We start from the raw sequence: 24,350 nt of genomic DNA, 5'->3' as shown, positions 1-24,350 counted from the left end.
TAGATGCCAAGTATAAGCATTTCTGATGGCTTAAAAATCCTAATTCTAGTAGTAATTCTCTTCCTCTTTCTTGGCTTACTTTATCCCTCACCTCATCTTTGCCTAAATATATCCCTTAAGGCCTTAGGAGAAACTGTGAGACTGTAGAGGTGAGATTTCCTAGTAAAATGTAGAAAATACAGTGGAAATCTTTTTTTTGTGCATTTAGTTAATTCACTGTTGCAACAGTATCTGGCACTCTTACTACACTGGAAGTGGACAAACTAAAGCTTCCTCCGTAAAATGGAATCTTGAGAAGTGAGCTTCAGAACTAACGTGAGAAAAAAAAAAAAAGAGGTGTTTTCAAGAATTTTTCTGTGTGGATTTTTTAATGCATTGATAGAATCTCTATAGCTTCCAGTAGCACAGTGTTGTGTCTGTCTGACGCTTATCCTTACATCTTCTCTCAGTGGATGGAAGAGTGTGTTGGTGAATTGTATTGTTTGTAACGTTCAGCTGCATTGCTTTGTGTGTACAGCTGTGTACACTGTGTGTATTGGTGAGAGAAAGCGCAGTTGTGAAGTTAGCGTGGAGATACCAAAGGCGGAAAACAGCGAAGTTATTGACTGCCCCGGTGTCCTGAACTCTTCACGGGTCATTTCCTCTATTGAAGTGTTCTGTTGTGCAGCAGCGTTTTGATGCATCCAGGGTCTGTGACGTGGAACAGCTTGGCAGTGAGCTCTAGGTTCAAAATTGTGTGAGAAGTCAGGGTGGAGAGGGCACAACAGTACTCTTGGTATGTATTCTCTAGTACTAGTTTCAGCAGGAGCCAGAGGACGAAGGAAACATGCTGGTTCTGTGGTGCGTATGTAATTGCGGTTCATTTATTGTAGTGAGAAGATCAATGTCTGCTTGTTAAGCAGTGAAAGACAGTATTCTCTGACCTTGCTATCGGTTGGATGCTCCGTGACTCTGTGTGTGGTAGTACTTTGGTAATTAAACGTGACTGTGGCGGAGTGATGCAGCCCTGCAGCAGAAGGGACAACATTTGGATTAATATTTCCTATGAGAGCTGACTGTTAGCAGGAAGTTCAGGGTTGGTCATACATCCTAGAAGAAGTGATGTATTAAAGGCCTGCAGTCGCGAAAAAAGCTGGCTTGTGGCTGCAAGTAAGTGAGAGCTTTCTCAGCAATGTTTTTGGTTTTTTGAAAGCAGAGGTTCTAGACTGTGATGAAATATCTAGATGATGTTTACTTAGTATTAATAAAGTAAGAAGTTACGGCTTCCACAGCAATGAGATGGGAAATTGCATGAGAAAATAGATTTTAATGCTAGTTACCGTTAGCTAACACAAGGAGGCCAATTTAACTAGTCTATTGCTTAAAATTTTCCACTATTTTAAATTGAAAAGGAACTTTTAGTAGTTCTTTTGCACTTAAGGCTTATAGTAATAATGAAACATGAAATTACCTAATCACTGCTGTGGCTTCAATATGCTAAATGCGAAATTAATAACTACTTGTATTTGCTTTTCTTTTGTTTCGATGTAGGTATCCAAAAGGTATCCATGTTGAAACTCTGGAGTCAGATAAGGTAACTAGGTGTATCACTGCCTGTAACGTTTGTTCTGTTTAAAGGAAATCATGTTGCTCTGTTTTTCCAGCTCTCCAAACATTTAGATCTAACTTGAACCTTGTTATGCAGAATGCGAAACATTTCAGATGGAATACAATGAACTAGTTTCTAAACATTAAATCTGACCAACACATGAAGTGTAAGCATGTAATTGTGTGGCGAAATAGCTTTTTTTTTTAAAAGGATACTGAAGGGTATTGTTAAATGTAGTGGATCTGACATTCATTGTTGGTGAAAAGCAGATCTTGATCTTGGAGGAAAAGTAGTGGCATCACATACTGTATCCTCACTTCCCAGCACAAATCTCTGCTTCAAAAGATAATTGTTATCTATTATTTATAAAGAAATGCTGCTAACCTTTTCTAGGAAGTAAGAAGTGGATTTAGTAAAAGTTAGGTTTGGTGGAGGAGTCTAATATAGCTTTCTAAAGTAGGCTTTGGAGAGTAGGTGATAAAGTGGTGCTTGCAATAGAAACAAGCCATGTTGCCAAGGGACTGCTGCTGAGGTATGGCTTAATTTTCTTTACAATGTAAATTTACAGAAACTTTGCAGTGGTCTGAAATACGAACTTCTCAGAGTCATTACTCAAACTACACATTTTTTTATTCTAGAAGGAGAGATATATTGTTATTAGTAAGGTAGACGAAGAAGAACGAAAAAGAAGAGAACAGCAGAAACAAGCAAAAGAACAGGTAAATAAGCTCCATTTCATTAGTTTACAGGAAAGAGGGAGGGGGAGAATCTGTGACTTCAGTCAGCTATGCAAAATTGTGTGGTAGGGTTTGGTGGTATTTCCCTTGCTCTGACTGGGACTGTTGTCTGAAATTGATGCTCCAAATTCGACCAGAGAACTTAGGCTTTGCAGTAGAGCTAGAGAAGTTGCAAGACACTATACAAAATTTTAAAGAATGGGTAATTGTAGAATACTTCACCAATATTCTGGAGCAATGAATTCCTCCTTACATGTATCTGTTCTATCGGAGCAGCATGGTCTAGTAACGGGAAACGTCAGTTGATTGCATTTATTAGTGCAGTATAACAACAGTCATTGCATAAAGTCTTGCAGAAATTCTCAAGCAGGTTTTCACATGATTTGGATGCATAATCTGTCCTTGGAGTAGTGCTCTGTTACAAAACTTGCTTGCGCTTAGTCGTCTGAGTTAAAATGTCCTGTACAACAACTACTGTGTCATCTGACTTCTCCTGATAGAAACGTGCTGCGCACCACTAGTAACCAGGTGACTGAGAGGTCGTGTCTGGTGCATTCAGGCACTTGCAGCATTGTGTGTGGAACTTGGTATTTTCGCTTACTGAATCTGACACAAGTTTCAAGAAGTCAGGACTTGAACTGTAGGACTTCTTGATCACACTCTTGTGATTTGTGCTTACATGTTTCAAGAGGAAGTCAGCTTGGGTGCAGCAGACGATACTTGCATGCAGCGTGCCTGTTCAGAGGGAAGGAGATACCTGTCAGAGACCTCAGCTAACGTGACATCTCTTTTTGTATTACTCACTGTAACTAGTGGCATTCAGAGCTGAACTAAAGTAACAGTGAATGTTTTTACTGAATTTCACTGCTGGTTGAACAAAGACAAATAACGTGAGGCAGAAATTACTTCCTAAGACCTAAAGAAGAAAAATCTGTTACAAAGAATTCTTCAAGTGAAACTGAAATAGATTCTGCAGTCAGATCCCCCAAACCAATCCAAGTCAGTTTAAAATGTGTAACTCACGTTATATAATATTGTATTTGTAGAATATTTTTGCTTATAGAAATAATGAAGAATGTTTCTCCCCCAAGGTTAGCAGAAAAATACAATCTGATTTAATGGAAATAACAATCCACATTCAACCTGTTGCACGTTGTAACAGTGTATGTAAAAATAGGGCTGAAGTTATGTAGCTTAATTTTAATAGAGAGCTCTTGTCAGCCTGACAGCTGTTGGGCACTATTGAAGATGATGTATTGACAGCGAGCTGGCTGCAGCTGTGTTGGGCTGGGTGGGATGAAGTTGACTTTCTTCATAGCAGCCCGTATGTTGCCGTGCTTTGTGTTTGTGGCTAAAACAGTGTCGATACCATACAAGTGTTTTGGCTGCTGCTGAGCAGGGCTCGCGCAGCGCCAAGGCTTTCTCTCTTGCACCCTTCTCCAGAAGCCAGGAGTCTGGGAGGGGGGATGCTCATGGTGGTGGCGTTTGTCTTCCCAAGCCACCTATAAGCACGTTGAGGCCCTGCTTCCCAGGACGGGGCTGGACCTCTGCCTGCTGATGGGGAGTGGTGAATGAATTCCTCTTTTTGCTTTGCTTGTGCATGCAGCTTTCACTTTTCTTCCTAAACTGGCATTATATTGATCCATGAGTCTTTTTGCCTTCCTGTAAGTTTCTTTTTTGTCCTCCCAGTTCCCCAGGGAAGGGGAGTGAGCAAAAGGCCGAGTGGGTCTTTGACTTCTGGCCAGGGTCAACCCACCACAGCTGGCTTGTGATTTGTTCTACTTTACAGTGAACTGGAGCTATGTGTAAAACTGGAATTCTGTCAGCAGCATCCTGCTTTGACCTTTTCTATCCTCCAAATACGGACATTTCCTCTCTGGTCTGTTCTTGGTTATGTCTGAGAAACAGTTTGAGCCAAACTGGTGTGTCTGCCAGTTCGCAGGTACAGTTTTGAGAGTATTTCTGTTTTACTAATGTCAAAACTTTTGCTTCCAGGAAGAACTGAATGATGCAGTAGGATTCTCCAGAGTCGTTCATGCCATTGCTAATTCTGTAAGTTAATGTGAATTTTAGCGTACCTTTGGTTGTAAGAAAAAATTAATTATTTCAAAGAAATAATTTTTCTGCTGTTAAATTTTGGAAGATCAAATGCAAGTTAAAGTGGCTTATCTTTTTTTTAAGTTGATGTTGCTTCATGTTTTACAATGGTTGGGTATGGTAGATTAAGTAAGCTCTTAAAGTAATGACGTGAACAGCCTCATTATCTGTAAGAGTCAACAATACCAATTTCTTAGGGCTCTTACAAGATTCTCTTTTTTGAGGGCTTTTTTTTTTTCCTCTGTCCCAAAAAGTTTGTTGCTTTTTTGTGTTGTTTTTTTTCTTTTTTTTTTTTCCTGCCTTGTTAAAGGCTTAATCAGAGCAGGTTGTCTGGTTCTCTTCTACTTACGTAATTGAAATAAGCTGTAGTTTGACATCTGTCCCTGTCAGCCCGATTATTTTCATGTAGTTGTTATAGCCTGCTGTTTAGAAAAAAAATACGTATATGTATTGTTTCTCTAGCAAATGGAGGATTCAGGGAAGCAGAAAAGGTGGGCATGTGGAATGCATTTAAGAAGTTAGTTGCACTTTTTTAAGAAGGAACTTGCTTGTGAGACATCTGGCGTGAAAGGTTCTGCACCGTGAGAAGCCGTATGGTGCCCCCAACAACTATTGTATGTTACAACTCTGTGGAATGTATCGTCAGGTGTTGTGCAAGTTGTGAGTTAAAAGGCAGTGGACTGAGAAATCACTTGACTTCGATCTTAAATAGATTACATTTGGAAACCAAGTTGTAAGTAGCTGTTCTAGTGCATCTTCTCAACATTTCAAGCCGCTGCTGAAGGCTGTGGTGGGTGGTTGGGGGCAGAGGAGAGGAGTGGCTGCACGGGGAGAATGGAGGAGTCTGTGGAGTGGGTGGAGAGCACGTGGGGAGGTTACATTTGTGTTTGTTCCCAGCTGCCCTCGACTAGTGTCTGGGATAGGTGCTTTTCACGAGCTGTCCTTGCCAGGGCCGCGATCAGGAGTGTAACTAACATTTAGTGTTCTTTTCACAGGGCAAGCTGGTTATCGGGCACAACATGCTACTGGATGTTATGCACACCATACACCAGTTCTATTGTCCCCTACCTGATGTAAGTAATCTTCTGAGTGTTCAGATGGGGAAATAAACGCTGTTTGTCTTCCGTCTTAGCTCCAAACTTTATTGTGAATGGAAGCACATGAGACAGTCTATTAAGAACAACAGGAAAGTATTTGAAAAAGAATGCTTGTTACTTCTGGGCCACTGGCTTGTTTTCTTAAATCTTCCAATAGAAAGAGTAGTTGGATTGAATTCTTCTCCTTAACATTTCTGAAATGTTCAAATTAAATGTTGGAATTGAACTGTGTATCTGTTAGTCCTTCAGAAACTGCTTGGATAATGGCAGGTAAATTTAACTGACTTGTTAAGATGCTGGTTTGGAGCTTCGGTGTTGTTGTGTGGCGTTTCCACACCTGTAGTTTATAAAGTGGGAATACATGACTTCAGATAATACAGTACAGTTAATAGAACGATAAGAAATTTTGTAGCAGGATGACATTCACTGGGGTGAAGAGGTGGAATGTCTGAACAGTTGGAGGGAGCATACTTTCGTGACTGCACCAGAGCAGCCTAAGCCGAAGGTCTTACTGGAAGGATGGCCCACGTGGTGGTTGTATAGCTTGCGATCCTCAAGGGCTTCTGGGTGTTGAGGAAGAGACTTGGTTATGAGATGGGAGAAAGGAGCTTGGGACCTGTTCAGGCAGTGTTGGAACATAAGCAGCTGTCAGTTGTGCCTGTACTTTTGAGACTTGGAAGAGCCGAACCTGTAGCCAGTCAGCTGTCCCCCTGGACTGCTTATATTCTACTGACACGTTAAATGATGGGGACGTTTAAGTAAAACTTAACACAGCTGGAATTAGAGGTAGTCTAGGCTATATCATAGCATAGGGTATGGGAGGTGATAGAACATTTCTCTTACACATCACAAATCAGCAATAATTAGCCTGCAGTTCTGTGTTATTGCAGGTGGTATTTATGGTAATGCTGACAAACAGATCTCTTAGGAGGTGAGAATTCAGTCACAGTATCTCAATGTTAGAAGCTGACTGGATAATTGTAGCTATTGCTATCTATCATCCTGAGACTGATAAACAGTTAACTTACTTGGATTTTTATTTTCTGGTTCAATGTTAATTTAGGACCTAAGCGAGTTCAAGGAGGTAACATCATGTGTCTTTCCCCGGTAAGTTCTTGGTTCAAACTTTCAGCTGGTTTAGTGTTGTTTTAGCAAGCTCATATTGTTTGTCCTAGCCCTGTAACCTAGCTGTGACTGGAAATAAAATTGGGAACAAGTTGGATAAGTACAGTTTTTAAAGTGTTCTGTGGCATCTCTTTTTCAGAAGAGCAGTGCTATTGTTCTGCTTCTTGGCAAAAGATGTAGCTTTGCTACCCCCGTGTTTTTGGCATGATGGTTTGAATCCGTACCACATTTGAGACAAGCTTCATTTGCTACTTATTGTTTGCATCTCTTGCTGTTACTTAGGTGCTGTCCTTTTGCACGCTGAACAAAGCCAAGGAGTGTTTTGGCTGCTCTGAGATCTGAGAGTAATTTTTCAGTAGGGTGAAACTACTGTTTCCCAGCTAATACACCAGAACATTTTTGAGGATTTGGCAAAATGGACAGCTTCCATTTCAACTTATTTATCTCTTACTTTGTTTCTAGGCTATTGGATACTAAACTGATGGCAAGTACACAACCTTTTAAGGTAAATTAATGTAATACTAGAAAACAATTTGAAGATACAAGTTTGCATTAAGTGTTTATTTAAAAAATCAGGATTTTTTTAGAGAAAAAAGCCTAACGATGTTTTCTGTGGTGTTCCTCTCATAAAAGAATGATTTTTCTTAACCCCTTGTCTAAACGTACAAAATTTTTAGAATACAAACTCTTACTTTTGTACAAGTGATTTTTGTGTTTGTTTGCAGTTTTAATGTAATTTAGCAGCTTTTAATTCCAAAATATGTACTAGTTTTGCTACTTAAAATGTGATTAGCAGATTTTTTTATTTTAAATTAGCACAAGACTGCATGTCTCCTCAGGAGAAGAAAAAAAATGTTATTCACGAACAGATAGGACCTGGAAGCTGCTCGTGTACTCAAAGCTGTAGAATATTGTGAATGCTGAATTAGATTTGTCTAGAAAAAGGTGCTTGAACATCATCGTTAGGTTCTGTTGTGGCCTGCTGTTCAGTGGGTAGTCAGCAGGAGAAGAAAATTACAGGTTTCGCTTAAAACCTCTTGCAGCAGGAGTGTTATTCTTCCAAAGAAGTATTCAGCTAAGTCATCACGCTCTGTTGCTTTCCTGTGTGCCTTTGGAATGAATGAATTAAAAAACATGCTGATGAAGCAGCATCTATCTTTCTGCATACCTCTCTGACTTTATAGCATTGCATAACAGAGAATCTCATTAAAATGTACTTGGTAGATATTTTCAGGTTTGTCTTGCGTACTACTGTAGTAAGAATAGAGGCTTTTGTATTCTGAGAACTAGTAATCTTGCACCAGTTTTATGTTTGGTACAGTTGTGTTGGTATTTGTATTTTTTACAGTAGCTGCTTGGGTTTTAGGCTGTTGTTATCAAATGGTGCTTTGGGGTGCCAGTGTCGTGCATCATTTGAGCCTGTGCCTCGTGCTGAGTTCTTGAGAACTTTTCAGACCCCGGACTTGATGATAACTGTAAACAGCTGTCTTGATTTAGAACCAAAAGAAATTCAGTCCTCAAAAACATCAATCAACTTTAGGAGAGATTGTGCAAAATATTTTATTTTCTATGCTATTGATTCTGCATGTTTTTTCCATTGTACCAAATGACAAAATAATTTGATTATTTAAGAAGTTTGTTTTGAAGAAATTAATCTATATATCTTTTTGTAACATTTTGTATATGCACAGATAGACTCAGTAATGCAGCTCAGCTAAGCTGCAGTGTGGGCGCAGCTTTCTGATTGTCAGGCTTCTGACGCTGTCTTTGTATTGCTTGAAATCAGCAGTACTCACACTCACAGAACTGTTCATCAATGTCCAGTCAGCAAGCACACCTCAGTGCTCGCCTCGAACGCCTCCAACTGTCGGGATCAACATTTGTGATTCTGCGCCTTGCGGTTTGTGCTGCGTTTCCCTCACCCAGGAAACTGTACTGTGCCTGGAAGCAGATTCAAACAGAAATATTACTTTGTCATAATTCGTCATCAGGAGTTCTGAAAAGTATTAATAAATGCTTGTGACTGATAGATATTATGTTGTAGACGAGGCAAGTTAACTTTTTAAAACTTGTCCCGACAGATTTCTCTGGTATAGAAGTTTGAAATGAGGCTATCTATAAATCCTTAGAGAACACCAGGTGGCAGCAATAAATTCTCATTTTATCCTGTTTGATGTTGGTTTCCGGGGCAAGTGTGCTTGGCATTGGCAGTTAAAGGTGTCTTTTCTTGCAGGAGATCATCAATAATACATCCCTTGCAGAACTGGAAAAGCGTTTAAAAGAGGTTCCATTCAGCCCTCCTAAAGTTGGTAAGGATATATAAAAATGGTGTTATTTCTGAAATGTTTTCCTCTTTCAGAGGAAAGAAAGTGTTTTGATTATTTTTGTTCTTGGTCTGAAATGTAAATTCCCCTATTAATATTTAGTGTTTTGATGAAGGGGACTTTAGACATGGGCAATATAAATAGAGTGCCGTTGTATTTAGAACAATTAGCGGAAGTCAGTAGGAATTCTTCCACTTTATATCAAACAAGAGAAGATTGGATGTATTCAGCAAACAGCAGTTTTATGTGCTTCTAATGATGGCATTTTGGTTTTCTAGCTGGATTTTTGAGGCGTAACTTGAAATTGTTATAGAACTGTTTGAGTTGGTGGTTATTGTCCTTCAGATTAGAGCCAGGACACTCAGATAGGAACTTGGACAAACAAAACCAAGAAAGCTCACACAGTAGTGACTAGCCATGTGTGTTCTAGAAATTGTTTAAGTTCCTTTAGAGCTTGCTTTGTTTTGAGGTGAATGAAATGATATTTAGTCAAAGGGTAAGCTTACCTCAAGGTTCTGGAATTTTTCTTAAGCTGCTGAGATAGAAAAGGGAGGGCAGTACTGAACAGCAGAGTGTATTGGAAGGGAAAGTCTCAATGCTTAATCAAAAATGAGGTGGTTGATACTTTTTCATATTGCTGAGTGTGCAGAGCGGATGCACTTAAGCTGTAGTAACAGGAGAGATAACAAGATGGATCATCTACAATCTTCTTGGACAATGAGCAGGAGCTGTTGGTGCCTAGACTGAAGTAATACCATGCACATGGAGTGTACAGTGATCGCGTGCAGACCTTTTAGTGGCGTCTCCTCTGTAGCTTATTCTCAGGACGTAACATAATTTGGCAGCTGTCAGGTACTATTTTTTGCTGATGCAATATAAAATAATATTTTTACTTTCTTCCTTGAGCAAAATATGACCGTAATGGTTAACTGACTCAAAAGTGTTAATGTTTAATCAGAGATGATTAATGTGGTTCAGATCATCCAAAGCAAAGCATGTGTAAAAATACTAGAATACTTTTAGTAACTGTTCACTTATGTTTCCTTTTGGATGTTTATCTATTAAACAAAACAAAAAAATTTAACTTAAACACTAAGAAATGTCCTTTTCAGCTCAGCCAGTATAGCCTAACGTTGTCTGCATCTCAGACAACTTTAGTTTTTAAAATAAATATTACAAGGGCTTATCTGAAAAAGACCTGATGTTTTGCTACTCTAGTTTTATATGTCAAATTTGGATTCAAGTTTCTTTTTACAAGTGCAACAAATGTAGATGCTTACATATTTCCATTGTATAAGTTATGCTAGTATTTCTGTATCACTGTTTTAAATCCTGAATATGTTTCATCATTATTTTAGCTTCTTTTGTTGTAGTAGAATGCAATAAATTACATGGAATTAGAGAGTTCAGTTTTCAGTCTGTACCTTAATGTAAGGGTCATGATTCCGGCTTTTTAAACAGTTAATTTTGTTCTTCCAGACCTATTTTCAGTATAACTTCTAGAGGAAAACGAGCCAGCTTTCTAGAGGTTGAGAGGTTAGCTACAAAGGTGAAATGACTTTGAAGTTGGGAATGGGAAAAATTTAAATTAAAAAAAAAAGTGTGATGTCTCTGTTATTGAGACTTACGTACTTTTGGACGCTGCAGAGAAGTGCCTGTTAAGGTTTCCACTTTCAGGTTCAAGGGATACTGCTTAAGGTCTTCACATAAACACAAGCATGATTGTCAGTCAAGTTGTCAGTAAAGACATCCTTTAATCTCTTAGTTCCATCTTCATCATTTAAATACCTTGAAAAATCTGACCATAGGTCAATTGGGTGGTGAGAGGTAGAGTTTTCAATTAGCCTGAGTGTCTGTTCTTTTAAATGCGAGACAATCAGGAAAAAATATGCTGTGTGGGGAATCCTGCTGTCATTGTGTTAGAATTAATACTCCATTTTGGCTAAGTAGGTCTGTGGATTAATAGCTTTGTAATAGGAAGGGATTTGTATCCTAGTAGCCTGTTCCTATTTAAAAATACAAATAAAAATTGTGCCTTTTTCAGAACTTCTGAAAATCATACCAGCTGGCCGAAATGATGTTATGGTCTGACGAAATAAGTGTGTGAGCAAGCATACAGGGCTGCCTTTAACTTCTGTGGTAACATCTTTTCAAACTATTTTTTCTCCTCAGAAAGTGCAGAAGGGTTTCCAAGTTATGATACAGCTTCAGAACAACTTCATGAAGCAGGATATGATGCTTACATTACTGGACTGTGTTTCATCTCCATGGCTAATTTCCTAGGTATCTATGTAGTCTTTTTCAAACCTACTCCTTCGTTCTGTCTGTACCTGCTTGTTACATATTGAGTTTCTTCTTCATTCATCAGGTTCATTCCTCAGTCCCCCGAAAAACCATGTGTCTGCTAGATCAAAACTCATTGAACCTTTTTTTAACAAGTAAGTAGTTGTTGCATTAAAAGACCTGCTAACACATGGCAGTACAGCACTAGCCTCAGAATCTCTGTCTCTAGCCTTAGAATCAGTGGCGGACTGCATTTTTTATTACACTTCAGTTTTGGTGGGCTTTCTGTTTCACACTAGTAATGCCAGAGAGAGGCCAGAATTTGTAAAGTAAATACCTTTTTTTCTGAAGAGAATGGTTTACTTCCTGCTAACTTTTAAAAGGACTGTTAGGAGAGTACCTGGATTGCTTTAGCGGCCTTGTACATGCCAGAGTTGAAAATGTTTACAGTTTGGATAATTATTTCTGTGTAAGCTTTGGGAGTAGTGAAACTGAAGAAAAACTGGTCAGGTGTTCTTTGTGTTGTAGGACATTGTCAAACTGGTGATAGTTAAAACTGACTATGCTAAACAGTCTGGAAAAACTCAAATATCCCTATGGTAATATCAGTCTAAGTAACAAAAAGCTATTTTATTAACATTATCAAATAACACATTTTTCAGAAGGCGTAATAAACATATCTGATTAGTGGTTAATGGGATGGTGCTATGATCAGTGTTTTGCTTTTGAATTGGATCTTCATGCAAATTACGTGAACAAATTGAGGTAAGACTTGAGAAATGCAGAAGTCTTTAGGCACAGGTTTGATTCTTTCTGTATTTTCTATGTAGATTTTACCTCATGAAACTTCTAGAGATAGTATAACCTGTCATGTAAAGGGAAAGGAGTTGAAATTAAACAGCAGCTAGTGCTTTAGTCTGTCTGTCTGTTTGTTTGTTTAAATTCAGGAGAAATTCCATCCTTTCAAACCCTGTAATGTAGGCGTTGGTGGAATGAATTACGTTAGTTTCAGGTGGCCCACATCAGTGAGGCAATAATTGTGATCAATGACTTGCAGCTTTCATTGGTCTGGAAACCAAGTGACTGTAGGGACAGCAGTGAGGTGAGTCTCTTGGCACCGAGACGTGTAAGGCAGTAACTCCATATACTCTAGCAGATGTTATAAATTGTATGTGCATTCCTTAGTTTGAACGTGGACCCGCAGTGCCTACTTCATTTGAATGTGAAGGTGATGATAGAATCGATCAGCATAATTTCATTTAAGACAGGATTTATCACAGGGTTGTGTTCTGTAACACCAGCACACACGTCTGCAAGCTAGTGGATGCCAACTGAGGGGGGTATTCTTTCAATCATTATCCAAAACGCTTTCATCTCTTTCTAGAGATGCATATCTGCAACAAGTACACACTAAAATTGTCACAATAATAGGTTACATTTAAGCTTTCCAAGTTAATTAAGTTGTCTACTTCAGATGTGAAGTTCCTCTAACAGCAACATTTCAGAGATTGGAGAGGAAGCCTGCCGTGTCTGTTCTGGCTTTGGAGGTAACTCTGCCCAACTGTAGCAAAAGTGAATGAAAGGGAACGTTAACAAAAAATCGTGGGGAGAACAGCTCTTCTGTTTTCTTTTTTTTTCTTAAGAACTGAAAATTGCAGTTTATGAGGAAAAAAGACAATTTAGCTATTCTGTCATTATTCAGAACTTGTAGCTTCTTGTTTCAGGAAAGCTATATATTATCTTTAGATCATGGAAACTTGGTAGACTTGCCATGTCTTAATTTCACATGATCTCAGAAGCTTTGCCATATCCTAACTAACATCTGCCACCTCACCTCAGTCAGAGCTTGGAGGTGAGACCGTCTCACCTTTTCCTTATAGTGAGCAGGCCAAGGCTTGTATTTTTAAAGCTTTTTTTTTTTTTTCTATACTGTAATGCAAAAGAACAAACCAGAATAAGGCAACTCCATTTATTTAATTATTTTTTTTTTAAGAAAAAAGGTTCAGGCACGTGTCAGAAGTCAGAGCTGTTAGATGTCTAAACGAGCGAGTCTTTTGCTCTATTTGGTATGTCCGTGCAGCCCAGGTCTCTGTGTCCAGCATGAGGTCTGCTCAGCACCTGTAAGTATCCAGGGCTTGTGCGAATTCGGTAGTTATCGTAAGGTCCCTAGTAAGTGTTGCTTCTGGGGGGTTTTGCAGGTATGCTCTGGGCTGCCAGCTAGCTTCCTGCTACACCTAATTTTCTCTAGCTTGGGATCTATAAGCTTTCCCTGGCTGAGCATCCTCTCTTCCTCCTGGGGAGAAAAAAAATTATCTTCCTCCTTCCTCCAGAAGGTCTACCTGATCCTGTGGGCAGCAGTCAGAACAAGGAAACCTTTTCCTTTGTGCTGTAATCATGTTCTTCAAGCAAAACACAAACTACAACATGCAAACAGTAAGCTAAACACATGAAAGTTGTACTGTCTGTCACAAAAGTTTTTCCTGAAAGAAGCTGAACAGAGCAGTTCTCTATAAGGCAGTTATTTAGCAGCAGTGTTCTCCGTTTGAATTATCATCAAGATAGGCTTGAAAATCTTCGTTAAAGCAGACCACTTTATGATTCTTTGGGTTGCTTATAAAGTCTCAGTTTCAAGATCTCTGCATACTAGGTGTTAATATTTAAATACAGTTTAGAGATTAAACTTTTACGTGATTAGTGTGACTGATGGGATTTTGGAAATGTTTTCTGTTTGAATAGACTTGTCACTAATGTGAACAGCAGGAGTAAGTTTAAAACTGAAAAATCAAGCTTTGGTATATACAAACTGAGCCTTCACAGGAAGGTAATACTTTTTCAGTAAGTCAGCAAAATTATGGAACTTCCTGGCTTGCTCTTCGAGTGGTGGCCTCATGTAGGTTAATGCTCACAGGTTAGCAATCAGTATAGGTAAAATCTTCAGTTTCAACTTCGTGTAAGAGTGGAACTGATTAAAAACAGACTTTGCCTTAGGGTTGTTTGGTGCTTTTAGGCATAATGCAGTAAGTTTATGTGATAAACAACTCAATAAGCCAAGAATTCTGGAGATGCATTTCTGTAATCTTTATGCTTCTTTGTGTGCACGTCTTTGAAAAACCGTGTTCGTGTGAACAGCCTGCCGTAGTAGTCCCTGATGAACACTTGGGAGCTGAGATGATGGGACTTTTTATATTGTAATATCAGAACTCTTATATGTATAATTTGGATGCTGTATTGTTTTATAGGCTTTGGTGTTGATTTGAAATTTTTTTACCTGGTTTGTTTAGAGCAACATCTCTTGTTCCATACCTCCCTGCCCCCACCCGCAAGCCCCTCCCAGACTTCTAATGACAATTTCCTTTGGGATCTCTCTGGGTTGTTGGTTTTGTTTTGGTTTTTTTTTCTTTTGATGTTGCTGGAGGCAGGGGGTGAAAGAGATGTAGAGAAATGAAAACACCATGTTTTATTAAGCCGAATAGCATGATGGTCTGTAGATATATAAATTATCTTGGAAATATTTTTTTTCATACAAAGGAATAGCAGAAACCAAAATTTGATGTATGTGGAAAGAGCTCGGGTTTGTGCTGTATTTGTGGAAAATGTCTCACCAGCGAGCTAGGTTCTCTGGCATGCGTTGCAAATCAGTTAATTTCTCCCTCTGCTTTTCTATATGAATTTAATTTTCTTTACAAAATTATTGCAAAAAAAAATTAGTGTGCTCTTCTGCAGTTTGACTGATATGTTTTCAGCCACAGTGCAGGAGTAAACAGTTGCTGTCCTGGTGCTTTCTGCCAGGTGTGGCTGTACGAGTTACTCAGCTGGGTTGGTGAACTGATCTGGGCTTGGAAAGATGCCTTTTCCTTTCTCAGCTGGATCAGCTTGTCTACACAGTTCGTCACACAGCTGTGAGAACTTTCATCCTAGCTCAGTGCAGAGGAGGAATGTTGACTACTTGAGACTACTTATGCATCGCTGTGAAGTGGCATGGCCATAGCCTTGCCCTCCTCATTTTACTTGACTTGCCACAGAAACGATTGCCTTGCAAGTGGCTGTCTCAAAATACCTCAGAGGTCCCAGGCTATTGTTGTCCGTTGAGTTATAGACCTCTGTCCTCTGACCATGGGATCTGGCTGTAGCCTCTAAACAGTGTAGGAAGTCACTTTTTTTTTAGCTTTGTCAATACAGCTTTTAAATAACTGTGAATTAATGTAGTGAAAAGCAATGTCATAGCCACAACTTAACAAATGTAGCTAATATAAAGTAGGGTTCATGTTGTCATAAAGAGCAACTTTATTAGTTTAGTTTCTCTTCAAATAGATAAGGAATCTTAGAACTGTAATTACAGCTATTTGAGTATGGATTATGTTGCAACTCATTGTTCATAATCTGGGTGATGTTAGTCTACAAGATGCAGTTACTGCTGTAGCGTAATTCAAGTGCACTTAGTAGTATAAATACTGATTTTAATCTCTCTTTACGGAGTGTATGTGTGTTTGTGTGTGTGTATGTGCTGTTTAGAGAAATAGTTCTTTGACCAAACAAATAAATGTAGGATTTGTCTCGGAGGATATAAATCTGGCCTTAGTTAATCTCATGTATATGCATTTTTTTGGCATAAGGTTGTTCTTGCTGTTGGCCACTGTATTGCTTTCCTCACCATGATAAAACCTGAGGGAGGGCATCTTAACTAGTATTCTGCCCAGAAGTTTGGGTTGTGTTTTCATAAAAATAAAGACGACTTGTACTATAACTGCTGCCTAGGAGACTAAGCTAGTTATTTGAGTACTTTTAAAAAGTAGCTGGTGCCAAGAATTCTGTGAAAGCTTTTTCTTCAGAGAGCTCAACTTAAACCAAGTCTGCCTTTTTTTTTTTCTCTTTTTTTTTTTTTTTTAACTTTTGCCATCCTGCATGGATGATGGCCAGCCTTCATCCAGTGAAGACTACACAGCTTTTACTGAGTAGCTGAAATGCTGTATAGTGAGGCTGTGCTTATTCCCTGCCCTGGAGTCCGAAGAAGGCTGTGGCTCCTGCTAACAGTGACGTTGATGTTATTTCAGATGAAGACATGAGCACAAATTGTAGGCAGTAAATGGAACTGGGCATCTTTTGACAGTCTGAAGTGAAGGTCAGCTTGCTAGCAGAGCATGGATCCCAGGCCTGCAAGGTCTTTTCTGCCCAGCTAGGTGCTTTGTAGTGGTGGTATGATCCTGCCTGATGTCTTCACCAGAGATGGAACATAGTCACCTCCCTTCTGTTCCTCCTTGGAAGATGTCCCACGCTCCTTCTTTGTATTCTCCCTCCCTTTAATCTCACAAGAGATACGCTTATGGCCTGATCATGGTGTCTTCTGTCTGTTGTTTGCTGGGTGGATGGCTTTTTTTTGTTTCTTTCTTGAGCAATAGCACTGCATGTCCTGTCAGTATTACCCCGGGTCTCTAGGAGAGGTCAGAGTGGGAACGTTCTTCTGTGTTTCTTGTGGAAACTCTGAAGCTAGCTTCGCTTGCAAGATGTCACTCCTGTCCTGTTTAGACAGATAGCTATAATGAAGCCAAGGCATATGGCACCTAAGGCTTAAACATAAGAAGAAACTTTGTCTCTTTTGTAAAATATCTTTATTACCCAGTGCTATGCTGGAATTGTTAAAGTTAAGTTAATTGATGCTGATGTTTCTAATTTTTATTGATAAAAATGCTTTTAGGTTCTGCCGTGCTCAGGGGGAGACAGTACACCTTCTCCTGTATCTTCCCTGAGACTCAGAAAGAGAAATTAGATGGGACAGTGTTTATCACGGCTGGTGCCAGGTCTCTGAAGACCCTCTGGCTCGCGTGTGAACCTGTCATGTAGTCCATTTTCTCCACAGTGTTTTATTTGGGTTTTTTTCTCCTGAGTATTTATAGCAAAGACAAGTTATCAGCTTCTTTCCAGTAGACTTCTCAGTGATACAAGTAACCATAAGGACACGATATTAAAACTCTTAAAAACTAATAGTATGCTATGAGATGAAGAATCTCTAGGGAATTACAGATCAGTTTGCATACTTAAAATGTTTTTATCAGCTGTTTATATCTGTTATTGCTTAGTTGAATGCTGTAACTGTAATCTGATAAGCATTTTAGAAGCTTTCTGAGTTATTATGGAAAAGTTATGTATTTTAGCCCTCCAGTGAACACTCTACACAGCAAATGTTTTGTAACAGCAATGTGGCATCTATACCTATGACAGGGTTAGGCTACTTATCTTGTTTTGAAGGGAAATAGTTTTAAGAGCTGAATATGAGCTTTTATTGAAAGCATGTCCCGAATGTTCTGAGAAACTCTTCAGTTACTTATTAAAAGGCAAAAGACTTGTCCTGGTTATCTCCACTGAAGTGTCATGCTGGGTTTTGCAGTTTCAGGGTTTTAAGATGCATTCTGTCTGAAGCATGATGTAGTGCTCAGAATATTATAAAGTATGTGCGTGTTTGGAATGACAGCTTGTGCACTACCCACCGTGTAACTAGCTGTTCCTGCGCAGAGCTGCTACTTTCTAAGTGTTCATTTCCCCACTTGTTTAAATTGTTTTCAGCAGTAACAGTTTGGGGCTTCTTTGTTCTTGTTTTGTTGAATAAGTAAAATTACTAGCATGATGCGAAATAACTTTTTGAATGTAGATCGTTAGATAATGGATTGGACTTAGTTAGAGGGTCTGTTTGTTTTAATGTAGCTTAAGGTATGGTTGGGATGATTAATTCTGCTTCTTCAGAAGCAACGTCTGAACAAACTACAAAAAGAAAGCTTTAGATCTTCAGGCAGAAATTTGCTAATGATGCTTTTCTGTTTTGCTTCAGGCTATTTCTTATGAGAGTAATGGACATACCATATCTCAATTTGGAAGGACCAGACTGTAAGTAGCTTATTTCATTGTAAACCTACTACCATTCTGACAAATTTTCTGGAGGAGGAAGTGTAAAAGTTAATTATCATATGTCTGAAGCGTGGGACATCAGCTGTACTTAGGTTATTAGCCACTTGCCAAATGTTCTAAACGCCCTTTTTTTTTGGAAAGAAATAGTAAAACCGTAAGTTCTGCAAATTTGACCAGAGAATCTGCGTTATAAAGGGGATCGACTAGAACAGATTAAACTCTTGTAACTAAATGTAACTGAGTTTGAAGTTAACAGCTTTATGGTTATTTTGGGTCACTGTTCTTACATACCATACAACATATAAAGTGGGGTCTTCACACCATCCCCCTTACCCCTCAGTACGTACAGGAAGAAGACAGCGAATAGCAAATGGTTCTGAAAAATATTCTGGCCGCTTTCCTTCGCAGTTTGCATGCAGCAGTACCTTTACTTAACTTCAATCAAAACATCAGAATTCTTTTGCCACATGAGATTATGATTGCATAAATAGAAAAATATTACTTGAAATACTTTCACATTTTGACTTATTTCAGGTTACAGACCTGGGGCTGTAATGAGTTGCTAATACATTTAAATGAAAACAGATTTTTCTAATATAAAGGTTCTTACTGTCGTGGGATGTTCCACTATGAGAGGGAAGACTTTGGAAGAGTTTTACCACTGATGTCGTGGCTTACGAAAATGTGAAGCCCTGGAGGTCAGTCTAGTCCTTGACTAGATTAAAGCTTACTTTTGTACTGTGAAGTCAGATACATGTACGTCTTAAAAATGATACCTATCTGGAAGCAATATTGATGTGAAGACATTTTCCACTCCATGCATCGGAAAGCTCAGACTGAAGGATGACCCTTTATTAGGTGCTAGTTTTATAGTAACAGAATGAAGTTCTAGAAAGATGCAGGTAACTACTGGAGAGGAAAATATATGCTGTAAAGGCATGTATTTAAATGAAGTTAGGCGATCAGATCACTGAGCTCTGGCTCTGCGGATCTATTGGAATGGTTATCTAATTATGTTGCGTACTTCTTTCCCCAACTGTTTTATATTGAGTGGAAGAATGGATAAATACTTTGGGTCATTGAGAGAATGCCAAAACTGCTAAGCTGTAAAGATGCTCCTTCCGCTTGCTAGCCAACTTACAGGATTGCTTTGATACTTTGCCAGGAAGAGTTGGCAAAAGAGAGTCTGCCTCTGGAAGTCTGTCTCTTATCTGAAAGCCACTCCTGTAGAACAGGCTGATGCAGACGTTGCAGCAGAATCTGAACCGGGGAGACTTTCTAAGCTCCAAAACGGAAAGTTCACGTAGGGTGGCATGTTTGTCTGGCTGCTTCAGAAACTTTTATTTCTGTTCTGAGATTTAAACACTGCTGTAGGTTGAGGAAGCTGCCTGGTGGTTTGTTGTCTGGGCATTTTTGCGCAAAAGTGAAGCCATGCAAAGAATGAGGCCACACTTCTGTGGCAGATACACTTGGAGACTATTTAAAAACAACAGGTGAGGCACAGCTAGCTAGGTGACTGTGGTAAGTTTTGTTGTGTTGGTCAGTTTGGTTGTCCTGTAGTGTCATAGCTAGTTTGTGCAATTTTCCACAAGTAATGGAGTTCGGTAACATATGCTAGGTCAAATAGTATTGAATATGTGAAAGTGACTTTCATCTTCTTTTGTTCCTGTGTATTAAAAGCTCCTTTAAAAAGAATGAATTGGCTGTACAAAATGACTGCAAAGCAGAATGTGGATCAAATATTTCTCACGTGAGTAGGTAGAAGGTACAGAGGTTTAACATAGGATTCAAAGTGCGTTTAAGAAGAAACCAATACTGGAGGGTTAGGGGCAGTTTCTTCTCACTAATCAATAGAAAAAGGCTGTTAGAACATCTGAAACTGGAGTTGTTACGGTTACAATTCTCTGCTGCTGGATTGCAGATACGTAAACCTTTGAATTGCTAGCTGTTCAGTAGGCTGTGCAGCAATGGACTGATCTTCATTGGCTTGTTAAGAGGACTTGTGGGGTTTTGGCTTGTGTAGTGCTGAAAAAATGGAATTCTGGTGCCTAAAAAGTGTTGTGTTCTTCCTGGTTTTTGAAGTGGCAGATTTAAGGAACAAGACTTCACCTGTGCTCATGAAGTGATTGCTTGCTTTAGCTGCTGGTGGCTCCGTCCCAGCTGATGCTCAGGTGCTCATGCAAACCTGGGATTTGTGAGCAGGGAGTTACTAATAAACACATGCTAACCCGGCCTGTTTTGATCAAAGCATTAAAGCACAAGCAAATCGCAAGTGGCTGGAGGCTGGCAGCTGTAAGATCTTCAGTTAATGCTGTTTCACCTGCAACAGGCTATGTTCCTGCACACCTATCTCTAATATCAATTTCATTTCAGCTGATGTGATCACACAGTTGAAAAATTTTCCTTTTTCTAAACTGCGTGGGTCCTGCTGACCAGCTAATTAGATACCATGTTACAGCTTACCACAGGGTCATGGTCCACTCTTCCATTTTTTTTTTTTTTTCAGCTGAAAACCTAGGTTCTTTACTTATTTGGAGCAAAACAAGTAGTTACTCAAAAGAAACTTGGGAAACTTATTTTCCTCTGACTTCATTAAGCATTCACTAGTTTGGTTTTCAGATGCTGAGTTACCACTGTGTTATTTTTACTGTTGGTACCTGCATAATGCTGCAAATTGAGTTCATGCTGCGATCTCTGCCTTGGAATATAGATGCGTTTGGAAATCTCTGTCCTATTTTCATGACGTATTGTGGTTCAGAACTTGAGTTTTAGAGGTGTAAGTGACTGTTGTGTTCTGTTGAGTTTACACAGATGTTAAAAAATTATTTGGGAATAAAAATTCTGTTAACCCTTTGGGCAGGGGTGGGAAGGCTTAAAACTGAAGTTCATGAGTATCTATTCAGTCTGTTTAGAAACACTGCAGCCGTTAAAAGCTACAGTTCTCAAGTTCATGAAAAATGAAGCCTTACTTGTGGAATAGTTACACCTAAAAACATACCTGCTTTCTACTGTAAAGCACGTACCAGGCTGAGACATTACCACTTACAGTAATTACTAGTTACTGAATTGTAGTAATTGCTAATGCTTAGCTGTATTTATAAAATTAACAATCTGCAAAGCTTTCATCAGTAAACAGTGCACAGTTGCATCTTAACCAAATGTAGCAAAAAGCTGGAAGAGGTTTGCCCTTGTATAATGGGGTCAAGTATCCATGAAAGTCAGACATAGCAATAACAAGTGGTTGGTGGCCCAATTTTGGACACGTGCTCCATGGATGAGATCCACCTTGAACAACTCTCCTCGTTTAATGCTGAAAGCGGGGGAGATCAGAAACTAGAAAAGTTTCTGTCACAGAAGATTTCAGGAGGGCATTTTACTTAGATGAGAGTCCCTAAATCTCTATACCCAAAGAAGAGAGAAGCCCTTCCTGAGGGTGTTAAAATCAGATCATATAAAGCTGTGTCGTTAACCCCTGAGTTACCTTTAACAAACTGGAGCAGTAAATTGTGAAGTGGAACACTCCACTTTGATGTTAGACAGAAGTTGAACCATCAAACATAAAACGACAAGGGAAGATACAGCAATGTCTCGTGCATAAAACCATAAATCTCCGCAGATGCCTGTGGAGAGGCTCAATTAATGACTTGTAAATATTTCATTTCATATGAAAAGGGAAAATATTTCAATATCTTTGTGCCTTAGAATCCGGTGTTCCACTTCTTTTTAAGATGTGGTAGGGGTTCACAGGTTCTAAAAGCTCAGATGTCTAGTGAAAGGAACTTCAATCACACATGCATTTTGGTGATTTGTTGTGTACAAATGATCTTCACTGGGTGAGGTCAAAGGTCCGCCTTGGTCAGCAGCCTGCTTCTGATGGTGGCCAAAACCAGATGGGCAGGGGGAAGTGTGGAAAAGCGAGGCAGCCGTAGAGTGAAAATTTCTGCTGTACTGTCACCTTGTGCCGCAGTTTGGCTTGGATTCTCTCTCACTCATTCACAAGGCTCCAAGTAACTTTCAGGGTACACCAGACTTCTGCAGTTCTTTAGGTGTTGGCCTTCATGGGCTGTTTTGCATTTGGTGTAGTTTCTAACATCAACAAAAGAAAGTCTGTGAGGGTGTGTGTTCTAGCTTGTACCTAATGTTATGTGAAAGCTGAATTGAACATTGTTTCACAGGAAGTGTTTTATTGACAGCAAAATGGCAACATTGAATTATTGCTAGGAATGTTTTAAAGCTAGAGCTGGAGCATGAGGAGGCTATTGGGTTTTTTCTTCTGCCCTTGAACTTGGTGCCAAGGATGTGAAGGACTGGATTTGTGGGCAGTTCCCACTGCATGTAATGCTGTTTCAATTTCTTACACAGATGAGCCCGTGGGATTTAGTATGTCTGTCGTGCAGAATTGCAAGCACATTTTGTTGGTGCCCGATGTCGTTTCATAGATCTTGGCCTTCTTTTCTTATTTAAGAAGTTAAAAATAAAATCAAAACACAACCAAACCAGCGTGACCATTTTGGATAACTTTTAGGACATTCTAAATATACCAGTAGTGACTCTTATTTTAATAAATGCCTTTTTGTTTTGCAGTGCAGCCAAAACGAGATCATGTTCTTCATGTTACTTTTCCCAAGGAGTGGAAGACTAGTGACCTGTACCAGCTTTTCAGTGCCTTTGGTGAGTGATACAGTCTAGCCTGCCTTATACATATTCCCCCCTCCCCTTTGTCATTAGCAAGTACCCCTGGGTCTGTTTGTTGTTTTTAATCTGTGGATAGACTTACTCCTAGTATAGGTAATGATGAGTCAGCTTTACTAATTAGCCCTGATGAACTGCTCTTTAGACATCTTTGTATGCGGTGCTTGTTGACTACCGGGGACCTTTGATCCTTTGATGTACAGCCTCTCCTGGGAGGAGGTAAGAGCTCGTAGAGGTGGGTAAAGGGAGTGGAGATTAGTGTGAAAGGCAGATCAAGGTTTTAGAAATAAGGTTCATCCTGCAGTCTGCTTAAAGCCAGACGCTAGCTTATGAGAGTCTAGGCAAGCAGGCAGGCTTGCAGATAGGCAATTTGATCTCAAGATAGTGAACACTATCCAAGTCGGAAGAAACAGCAAAGACATTATCTAAACTGGGGACTAGCAGTCCTGTTGTTCCTCCGCTAAGCCTTAGTATATAATGCAAGGACATGGAGATCCTAATTAATTGGCAGTGATCTCCCGATACACCACTCTTGCAGCAGAAAATGGTGGTTATGCTTTGCACCTCTAAATCAGAACTAGAATGATCTTTCATACTCCCCCCTGCGCTGGGTGTTATTGCAGATTGGTTTCTAGTTTCTTTTTCTAGGTAAGGTAGTACTTCAAAAGACATCTTTCGGGCTTGCAAATAATTTAAAATTATTTTTCTGGGGCTTTTTTTTTTTAAAAAGAGATGTAACTTCTTTCAATTTCTTGAAACTTTTAAAGTAAAATACAAATTATCTCTCTTACTAAATATTTTTTTTCATGATTTTCAAGAAGTATTTGCTCGCAATACTTACGTTATTGAAAGTAGCTTGTTAAATGCCAAACGCTGCCAAGTCCACCACTACACCACGTCCCTAAGCGCCACGTCTGCACTCGTTTTAAATACCTCCAGGGAAGGTGACTCCACCAGTTCCCTGGGCAGCCGGTTCCAGTGCTTTACAGCCCTTTCTGTGAAGAGATTTTCCCTCTTCTCTAGTCTAAACCTCCTCTGGTGCAACTTGAGGCCGTTTCCTCTCGTCCTATCACTTGTTAGGCACCACACTTAATGACTGAAGTCGGAGATTGTAGGGTGCTAGATGGATTCTGGGCAAACCTGAACCTAACCTCAGTTGAAATAACTGCTGTGGTATGCGTAAAGGCATTTAATCAGCAGTACAAGGATGAAGTCCCTCAGCGTACCCAGTCCTCTCGTTTCTGTGCTTGCTGTGGGTCGCTGTGCTGGTTTGCAGGATGATGTGTTCCTCTTCACCCACAATTGTGATGGCGTAGTCTGTGTCAGGGTCTCTGGACCTGTGTAAAATTCACTCAGTTCCTTCTGACTCTGTGATCTGTAGTGCAGTACAATACCCGTATAATGCTGGGGAGGATTTAATATTCCCGGCTGGAAATCTAGAACGTGAGAATGTAGAAGGTTATTGAGAGTCTGCTGGAATTGCTGTTGCGGGGTAAGAAACAGCACGGTT

The 24,350-nt window shown here is 39.5% G+C and overlaps 1 protein-coding gene across 4 annotated transcripts in view; it reads left to right on the top strand.

Moving 5' to 3' along the window:
- The window catches only part of PARN (poly(A)-specific ribonuclease), a 58,674-nt gene that overhangs the window by 6,350 nt on the left and 27,974 nt on the right, over window positions 1–24,350 (top strand). For all 4 annotated transcript variants that reach the window (XM_075436124.1, XM_075436123.1, XM_075436125.1 and 1 more), the window contains 11 exons: window positions 1,531–1,573; window positions 2,227–2,307; window positions 4,321–4,377; window positions 5,418–5,495; window positions 6,583–6,626; window positions 7,107–7,149; window positions 8,878–8,953; window positions 11,141–11,251; window positions 11,337–11,406; window positions 18,072–18,127; window positions 22,733–22,819. In XM_075436124.1, the coding sequence (XP_075292239.1) occupies window positions 1,531–1,573; window positions 2,227–2,307; window positions 4,321–4,377; window positions 5,418–5,495; window positions 6,583–6,626; window positions 7,107–7,149; window positions 8,878–8,953; window positions 11,141–11,251; window positions 11,337–11,406; window positions 18,072–18,127; window positions 22,733–22,819 (746 nt within the window). The remainder of the gene's footprint in view (window positions 1–1,530; window positions 1,574–2,226; window positions 2,308–4,320; window positions 4,378–5,417; window positions 5,496–6,582; window positions 6,627–7,106; window positions 7,150–8,877; window positions 8,954–11,140; window positions 11,252–11,336; window positions 11,407–18,071; window positions 18,128–22,732; window positions 22,820–24,350) is intronic.

Source organism: Opisthocomus hoazin, chromosome 15 (assembly GCF_030867145.1).
Source record: "Opisthocomus hoazin isolate bOpiHoa1 chromosome 15, bOpiHoa1.hap1, whole genome shotgun sequence".
In the NCBI taxonomy this organism is placed as follows: domain Eukaryota; kingdom Metazoa; phylum Chordata; class Aves; order Opisthocomiformes; family Opisthocomidae; genus Opisthocomus; species Opisthocomus hoazin.
Note: the sequence above shows the minus strand (reverse complement) of the source record. Positions and strands in the feature narration are given on the sequence as shown.